General features: G+C 33.3%; 1 protein-coding gene and 1 long non-coding RNA gene across 8 annotated transcripts; both read left to right on the top strand.

The window, feature by feature from the left end:
• Positions 1–8,062, top strand: LOC109190979 (casein kinase 1-like protein 3). 7 transcript variants are annotated; one of them, XM_019341576.1, is made up of 18 exons: positions 1–315; positions 426–466; positions 918–987; positions 1,069–1,217; positions 1,535–1,630; positions 1,714–1,784; positions 2,754–2,815; positions 2,893–2,956; positions 3,089–3,173; positions 3,457–3,583; positions 4,748–4,830; positions 4,996–5,062; positions 5,838–5,950; positions 6,177–6,362; positions 6,449–6,575; positions 6,866–6,920; positions 7,018–7,151; positions 7,655–7,777. In XM_019341576.1, the coding sequence occupies exons 1-14, from the start codon at positions 240–242 to the stop codon at positions 6,348–6,350; spliced, it is 1,278 nt and encodes a 425-aa protein (XP_019197121.1). In that variant the 5' UTR covers positions 1–239; the 3' UTR covers positions 6,351–6,362; positions 6,449–6,575; positions 6,866–6,920; positions 7,018–7,151; positions 7,655–7,777. The 7 variants fall into 7 exon arrangements, with proteins under 7 accessions (XP_019197121.1, XP_019197120.1, XP_019197124.1 ...); XM_019341575.1 differs by having other exon boundaries at positions 20–306; positions 417–466; positions 7,655–8,062; XM_019341579.1 differs by having other exon boundaries at positions 20–306; positions 417–466; positions 6,469–6,575.
• Positions 8,063–8,188: 126 nt separating this feature from the next.
• Positions 8,189–8,608, top strand: LOC109190980. Its single transcript, XR_002055843.1, has 2 exons — positions 8,189–8,220; positions 8,310–8,608. It is a non-coding gene; the product is annotated as an uncharacterized LOC109190980 (long non-coding RNA).
• Positions 8,609–9,246: the final 638 nt, after the last annotated feature.

Genomic DNA, 9,246 nt, shown 5'->3' with positions numbered 1-9,246 from the left:
GTCCATAATTTCGTGATTTCGTCTTCCCGACGCTGTATTATTTTATTTTTTTAGTCCTCTTTGTCTCTCTCGTGGAAATTTCAGGCAGAAAGCTGAAAACTTTCACTAACCCTAGGTCTCTAGTTGCTATTCAATCTCAATAGTTAATCGAATCCATCTCTGCGTCTTCTGCTATACACCCGCACATATATACATACACACCCGCGTATCTGCGTATATACGCACATCTATATGCGCAGATGGAGAGAATAGTTGGCGACAAGTATAAGCTGGGTCGGAAGATCGGGAGCGGTTCCTTTGGAGAAATCCATCTGGGTCTCTATTTTCTGCTTCTGTGCTGTTTCTTTCCGTTGTTGTTTGTTTGTTCATCTTTTCTATGGAATTTCTGATGGTTGACATTTCTGTTTTTATTTATTTGTTTTCAGCTACTCATATCGATACCTTTGAGATCGTTGCTGTTAAGATGGTATGCTCTCTTTGGCAGTATGGCCATATAATCCACTTTTCAGAGTATTTAGCTGTGTGTGAAGGAATGATTTTAATTTTTGGCTGGGAAATCACTCAAATCAGTATGGTAGTTTATGTAGAACTGTCATCTTTTGTGAATTATATTAGAAATTGGAGCTTAAAAGAAGAATGTGTTTGCGATTAGTTCATACTGTCATGTATCTGTGTTAGTAATTGGTGACTGTATAAAGGACAGAATTTTGTCGGTAATCAAAGTTTGTTGGAGGTGATGCTTTTCTGCCTATTAAACCTTGAGGGAGAAGTCTTTTGAAGTGTCATTACTGTATTCAAGGACCAAACGTTTCTCATTAAAATAGTTGGTAAAGGAAGACTGAAAGAAATGCCTGGCAGTTTAGCAGTTATGTTCATAAAAATATATCATTATCTGACTGTTTTTCATGTGGTTGTAGGAAAATAGGCAGACTAATCATCCCCAGTTGCTTTACGAGGCTAAGCTGTATAATATACTTCAGGGAGGAGGTAATTGTTTGGTGATCTCTGTTATTTTGTATGGGCACTTACTTTTTCATAATTAATTATGCTGTGTGCTGTTGATTTCAGGTGGAATTCCTAACATAAAATGGTGTGGGGTTGATGGAAATGATAATGTCCTTGTTATCGATTTGCTTGGACCCAGTCTTGAAGACCTTTTTGTGTACTGTGGGAGGAAATTCTCTCTAAAAACTGTTCTTATGTTGGCTGATCAGATGGTAATCAAAGTTTCACCTTTTTGTGTTTTCTGTTTGATTGTTTTTCTCAACCATTTACTAATGCTTTAGCAATAGAAGGTACTGATTATCTGTGCCTAGCTGTTAATTTCATGTTATATTGATTGAACTTTGGTGGTAATAGGGACTGAATGTGTTATGTCCTGGTATTTACTTTTGCATCTTTGGCTTTTGATAAGCATAAAAGATTGATATTGTGAAGTGTCCTTATTCTTAAGAAAGAGTGATATTGTGACGTTTATGACATGAGTCTCAAAGAATGATTAATTGAGCCTCTACCTTTTTCTCCTTGCTCCTAGATTACCAGAATAGAGTATTTACATTCAAAGGGATTTTTGCACAGAGACATCAAACCAGATAACTTTCTCATGGGCCTTGGAAGGAAGGCAAATCAGGTGACACTATTGTTCAGAACTACATAATTGATATAACATGGATAATATGCAGTTTCTTTTCTGATTTCTTGTTAATAATTCAGGTCTACGTCATTGATTTTGGACTTGCCAAAAGATATCGTGATCCCACTACCAACAGGCACATTCCTTACAGGTGCATTGATAAAATGTGTAATCACCTCAATGCTTAAGATGTTCCTGGAATGTTTATATCATATGGTGTTTACTCTCTTTACTCTGGATTGTTTGATGTTACAGTGGTAGTTCTTGGTTATTTATTGCAATTTAATGCATCTAGTTTCAAAAATACCATTACAGTGTAAGATTGCCATCTTCATACCCTTTATGTTGTAATCATATTTCTAACTCATTTAGATGTGTATGTGGCTGCGCTTTGTCAACTTTTAGGTATTTAAAAATTGTGTCATATTTGTAGTATGTTGAAAGTCATATTCTGCATATAATTTCATTGGGGAGTTGTTGTTACTGGACTTCTATCTTATATGAGGTAATAGAGAGAAGCCCAACTGAGACTGCATGAAGTGGCCTTACTTTTTAGAGTGCAATAGCCCCCTATTACTTACAGCATAAAGTGAATTCTCTGCTTTTTAAAGTTGTAAAAATGAACCATAAACTATTGTGAAACTGGATCAGTAATTTGAATTTTGCATCCCAGAATAGTTTTGTCTAGAATAACATAAGTAAATTATATTTGCTTCATTTTATATAAAGTAGGTTTGACTGAAATTTTGAACAAAATGAATCTATCTATATAAAATATAAAATCAATACAATGGCAATAAACAGAATCCAAAAGTGTTACTTTAAGAAATTATATACCTGAAACATCGATTTATTGTGAGGAAACTTTGACTAAAATTCTAGCTGAACTTTAGGGATATAAGTTGATTCTTAATATTTTGTGGCTTGACTGTAGGATTTGCATAATTGAAGCAATGGACAGTGCTTCAACAGTATAGAGAAATCCCTCCATCACTTTAAGCAATGAACTCTGACACTTTTTGGTGTTTCAAAATTGTGGCATTTATAGATATATGCTGAAAATCATATTCTACCAAATGATTTTAATGCAATCTTTCTTCTACCATCTATGATGCCACAGAGATAACAAAAACCTCACTGGGACTGCACGATATGCAAGTTGCAACACTCATTTGGGAATAGGTAACTATTTGATGCTTCAATAATATTTCTTCTCTTTGGTATTGAGCAATAGTTTTCTCTTGGTTTCATATGTATAGAACAAAGTCGGCGGGATGATTTGGAGTCTCTTGGCTATGTTCTCTTGTACTTCCTGAGAGGGAGGTATGTTTATTTGTAATTCATATTTTGCACTTGCATATTCAAATTGATTAGTACTTGTAGTGTCTGTGGCATTTATTATTTATGAAAAGATTTTCTGATTTAATGAAATTAATAATGGATTTTCTCATGTAGCCTTCCATGGCAGGGTCTAAAAGCTGCAACGAAGAAGCAAAAATATGACAAAATATGTGAGAAAAAGTTATCAACGCCAATTGAGGTATAACATTGGAAAAGGACTTGTTTAAACCATTGACAGTTCCATACAGCTAATGAATGAATTTGAAGCACTTGATCCTTTAAAACTTTTTACTATTAACAATTTACTCATGCTTGTAAATTATATCAGTTAACTTTTTATTGGCATATACATATATATGAATGTATGTATGTATTACAGTACTAAATCAATTGAAATTGTAAATATACCTTAGGAGATAATAAGCCGTGGCAGGATTTCATACTCTAGAGTTAGAATTAATCTAAATTGATGCTCTCGTCAGGTTCTGTGCAAAACTCATCCAGTGGAGTTTGCGTCATATATGCACTATTGTCACTCCTTGTCATTTGATCAGCGACCTGATTATGGATTCCTGAAGCGCTTGTTTCGTGAATTATTTACTCGTGAAGGTGGGAGTTCTATGTTCAAAGCAATGATTAGTTATCACTGAAAGTTTGATATCATGTCTCAGTATGTCACTATCACAATATTTTAATGTATATCTCAGAGCAATATTTAGTAAACATTAATGTTCATTTGATCACATATGTCAGAATGTCTCTATCACTTGCATAAGAATTTTCTGTATATTACTATCTAGATATGTTATTATTTTCTGTTACGCTCAAGAGTAATGCAGTCATCTAAAGATCAATTTAGTTTATATGTAAAATATACAATAATTACGTGATAAATGTTTATTCTAGGGAAAAAACCACTTTTGGCACTGAATTGTTTCACTTTTGGGAATTTGGTCTTTTGTTAATTGATTTTAACAGATTTAGTCCCTTTATTGTCTATTATGTTGCACTTTCAGTCTCTGGTATTATATAATTATCAAACTCCGTTAGCAAACTCTTTTTTATGAGGTTATTTTTGTCATTTAGAATCAATATCCATGGTTAAAGTCTCATTCCCTCTATGTGAACATCATTTTTAATCGTGAATATTGATTCTAAATGATAAAAATAACCTCATATGTTAATGGAGTTTGACAATTATATAACACTAGCGATTAAAAGTGCAACATTATGAACTTACTGGTTAAGGGGGTAAATTTGTTTAGATTAACTTACTGGGACCAAATTTCATAAAGTGACAATTCAGGGGCTAAAAGTGCTGTTTTCCCTTTATTCTATGATGGCTGGTTAGATGTGACTGGAATTTTATGCATTCATGCAATGGTAAAATAAAACGTCTTTCAATACGTCAATTTCTTTGCCACAATGAGTGGTGGGTAGTGAAGAAACAAAGTGTCAGTGAGAATGATGAGATGGTACATGAAAATATAAAAACATGTTAGAATCTTTAAGGAAAGAGAGCATGATAGTAATATGAATAAAAGAGAACTTTCCTCGGAAAATAATTTGGGGAGCCAATTGACTTGCCAAAAGTTTCTTCTTCACATGGGAAACAACCAGGAAGGCCATTCTTGCTGACACCACTAATATGACTATACGGGCAAATACTTTTGGCCCAAGTTCATATAGTTAATATACTTAATCCAACCCATATTTCTCAAGGTGCATGATAACACTATGAGTATTCTGACTTCCTTTCTTGCCTACTGGCAGGATATGAATCTGATTACGTGTTTGATTGGACCATTTTGAAGTATCAGCAGTCGCAGAAGTCAAAGGCACAGCTTCAATCACCTGTTAGTACCTTCAAGACTTTGTTTTCTATAAAAAATAATCATATTCTTACTTTAAGGGCATCCAATATTTTCCCTTCCACACTTGTTGAATTTTTTATTTCTCCTATTTTCTTTTCTTTCTAACAATGGTTGTATGTTCTATTGCTTTCTTGTTAAACTTGTCAGCATCCACAGCCAATTTCGGCAGTGACCAGTAAACGAGCATTGCCAAAGGATTTAAACACACGGCAAGGTAACTTGTGCACATTGTTGTGAGTTAGATATGTGATTGTTCCAACTGCTATAGAACAAGTACCTTCAACATTGATAGGGGTTTTAAAATTTTGTTCATTATACAAAACTGTGACCATTAAATGTTTATCGGTTCAAGTTGGAGAAGACATTGAAAGAGGACTGTTTATCAACCCAGTGCTGTGCCCTTTGTTTTTGCAATTGGTGTGATTTCACAAGATTTAAATCCTTGTCATTTATCATAGTATAGATAAGATTAAGATATGGATATGCTTAGTAGCACTGGGTTTCTTCATATTTTTGGTCACATAAATAATGAGATGAGATATGTTAATAGTCCTTTTGTCCTATTTTACTTGTCCTATTTACTATTCATTTGTCAATCCTCCATTTATTTATTTATTTTCAACATTTTCTTATAAATTTTAAATTTAGATTTTTTGTGTCTAATAGAACATTTAATGTAGTTTCTAATTATATAAATTTGATTTACTGATTCTAAATTAAATATTACAAAAAATGAATTGTAAATAGTTTGAGTCAAGCCTTGTTAATTGAACCAAACATAAGGACAGAGTAATAGTTTGAAGATGTTTAGAGCATGTTGGTACTGTTCATAGTGAAACTAGTTGTCTGGCTTACTGCTCTAGTTTCTTTTCCATTCTATTTTGATCGTCTAAATTTACAACTCTTTGCCCCATTTTCCTCTTGGGTTAGCTTGATACATAATTGCTTACTAAGGTTATGTTTCTAATGGTGTTCAAATCTCCATTCAGTTGAAACTACGGCACAAGGTGGATCAACTAGTTTTGCACGTCCTGCTGGTCACATTCCCTTTAAGCCTAGGGCTGTTCAAAATCTCAATTCTGATAACCTGACTACAAAAAATGTGAGTTCTATGCAATTACATACGTAACTTATATGTAGTCTCTCCCTATATCTGTTAATTTTTATGCACCCAATCAACTTGTTTTGATACACCATCATTAAGATAAAACTATGAAGGAACATATGGGTTTCTGCCTGATTATTACTGTCTATTATTATTTGTTCTATTTTATTGTAAGTAGCCACTATCCAATCTCTGTTTATACTATTTATTGGATGTTTAACAGATTGCGAGCAATGCACCTGCTCCATCTATTTCACTTGCTGATGCCTTTAAGAGTAGTCCCCCTAGACAAGAGGATTCAACTGAAGCTGGAAATATTGCTCGTGGGCAGAGCAGCAGAGCTGGTGCATCAAGCAGCAGGCTACCATTCTTACATCGGATTTCATCAGCAAAGTGAATTGGTATTAAGGTATGGGTATTTTATTCAATTGAATTTGTAGTTATGTTTGGAACAATACTCTAAAATTTTCTTGTCATATAGCTTTTGTTAACAAGTCCGTATTGTTCTGTTGCAGATATGAGGGGATCTAAGGAGGGGATTATATGCATATATTGATCAATTCTCTGAAGTTGGATTCACTTGAACCCGAGTCTACAAGATTTCTTATGTATTTATCTTAAGGTGATTATGAAGTACAAATGCTTTGAATGTCGCTAGAACATGGAGTACCAAAATGGTTGTCTTGGGATATATTAATGGAAAATTTTGACTAAGCACCATCTACCATTAGTGTTCCATGGATGATGTGTAAATTGTTTCTTTAATTCTCATGTTAATAGACATCAAGGCCCGTTTTCACGATAATTTTCATTATCTAGACAATGTAAATCAGTTTCTGATGGAATTTTTTTCCATGTTTTGTATTGATTTAATTCTTTTGAAACCAACTCCTGAATGTTTACCTGGATCAGTTTTAACCTAGGTACTCAGGTCCTTGAGAGTTTGAATCAGCAATTGGCCAGTAAGGTAGTTCAGATGTATCCTCACTTGGTATTAGAAATTCCAAAAACTGCTGTTGTAAGATTTATACAATAACAACTTGTTTCAAATTTCTGCGTTTCAGCCTTGAGATGTGATCACTGTTCAATATTTGAAGATCAGCAGAGTGTTCCCGTTACAAATCAAGCCTTGATTTCCGTAGAAACCAATTATGTGCATGCTGGTGAAGAGTTCAGTCTGGCATCGGGAAATGAGCAGGTGTGAGAATGTTCATATTATAGTTACATATCTTTTACTCTTTTTACAATTTTTCTCCCAAATACTGCCTACTGAACCAGCTAAGCCCGTGTGGACTCTTTTTACAATTTTTATTATACCATTGTGTATTCTGTAGTTATTATATTCCCAGGTTTAATTTGTGGGTACAAAATAATCTTCAATTTTTTTATTTTTTTATTTTGAAAGCAAAATAATCTTCTCTTTAGAACCTGGGATTAGGACTGCACTATTTAAGATGCTTGTAATAACTTGTGCTCATAGTTTGGGTGCCCATTAATAGTTTTAGTCGCTGCACGCCCATATCTTGATATCTACACCTTTTAAATATTTAAAGCCTCTATATTTGTCCTTTTCATATCTAAGCAGCCATGTTGTAGGCAAGTGGTCTGGTGCTGTCATTTTTTGGTGGGCAATTGGAAGTAGCTGTTCAATTTATTACCTATTTATTGTCGTCCAACTGATTTCTATATTATTCATTGCAGGATTATGTCACATCATTAATCACTGGTGGATGGCATCAAACTTTTTGGTAAAGTTATCCAACATTTTCTTCTTTAAATGGGTAAATAAAGTATCCAATTTACAGGGTGTATTGTGGCTCAAAAGATCAACTCAAAAAGGCAATGATAGTCAGTCAGATCAATTGAAAGGGTTTTTGCACAGGTGAAAAGATCTATATAGGTATGACCCTTTCGCGTGTTTATTTGGCAAGGCTCACATCATGGAATTGCTTGTCGTGGTGCAATATGTGTGTGTTTTTTTTTTTTTTTTTTTGGGTTAGACCACGAGGTGTTCTGAGTATGCCCTAAGAGACACCTTTAAGCTTGTACCATACCAGAATAATCCGGTTCGCACCGGGTTGGCCCAATTAATGGACAAATTGCAGGCTATATTGTTTGTTTTTTTGTTTGTTTTGTTTTGTTTTGTTTTTTTTTTTTGTTTTGTTTTTTTTGTTTTGTTTTTTTTTTGTTTTTTTGTTTTTTGTTTTTTTGTTTTTTTTTTTTGTTATACGAGAGGTTTTGAATTTGCAAGCTTCCAAGACTGCATGGTATTGCCTTCATCCTTTAACATGCTTTTACCAGAAAATGCGTGTTTCAGGAATGCTAATGAGCTGATTCTCTACATGTTATTATGCAGTGCACAGCCACAAGAGGACGGGCAGCAAAAGTTTAAGGGAGGGAAAATCCCTCTAAAATTACTACAGAACCAAAACATGGAAATTGAGAAGCGAGTTGGAAGTAGACTCATTAATATATATATATATATATATATATATATATATATATATTAAAGAGTATAGATTAACAGCACTTTCTAAATTGGTTGATAAAAGCTTGAGAGTCAAAATATCCATTGTCCAAATGAAATGGTATGTTAAAACAGGCTCAACACGGAACAATTTATTTTTAGTTACTATTAAAATCTTGCATTTATGATAATCTTTTGTGAGGGTAATTTTAAAAGGATAGGAATAGGTTTTATAATATATATATATATATATATATATATATATATATATATATATATATATATATATATATATATATATATATATATATATGTGTGTGTGTGTGTGTGTGTGTGTGTGTGTGTGTGTGTGTGTAGAGGGTTGTAATCTGGTGTGAAGAGTCTTAGGTGAAACATGTAGTGAGATTTGAGCCTTTGATCAAGATCAATAGTTCAAATCAATGAGAATTTAAAAAAGGAAACTCAAGGCAGAAGCTAAGTGTAAAAATGGCGCACTTTTAGTTTTAAAAATGATGCATTTTAAGTGTTACAAAGATGCACCTTAAGTTGTAAAATTAAGCACCTTAAGTGTTAAAGTGACGTGTAGATGCATCAATTACATATGTATGGTTTGTAAGTTCTAAAATATGCACCTTAAGCTTTTAGAATGACGCACTTTAAGTTTCAACAATAACAGATTTTAGTTTGCAAGTGTAGAATTGACGCACCAAGTGTTAAAATAATGCATTTTAGGCTTTGAAAATACATTTAGGTTTTCAGTAATATGCAAAATTATCATAATTTCATTGCTATCTTTTTAACCAGTATTTAATCTCGATGGTTAATT

The sequence above is a fragment of the Ipomoea nil genome, unplaced genomic scaffold, assembly GCF_001879475.1.
Source record: "Ipomoea nil cultivar Tokyo-kokei standard unplaced genomic scaffold, Asagao_1.1 scaffold1596, whole genome shotgun sequence".
Classification (NCBI taxonomy): domain Eukaryota; kingdom Viridiplantae; phylum Streptophyta; class Magnoliopsida; order Solanales; family Convolvulaceae; genus Ipomoea; species Ipomoea nil.
The sequence above is the reverse complement of the archived record's forward strand: the minus strand, read 5'-3'. Positions and strand labels throughout refer to the sequence as shown.

Coding starts and splice junctions, on each gene's coding strand:
- LOC109190979 (XM_019341575.1), top strand. CDS start 240: ATGGAGAGAATAGTTGGCGACAAGTATAAGCTGGGTCGGAAGATCGGG. Junction 988..1,068: donor TAATATACTTCAGGGAGGAG/GTAATTGTTTGG, acceptor TGTTGATTTCAG/GTGGAATTCCTAACATAAAA. Junction 3,584..4,747: donor TGAATTATTTACTCGTGAAG/GTGGGAGTTCTA, acceptor GCCTACTGGCAG/GATATGAATCTGATTACGTG.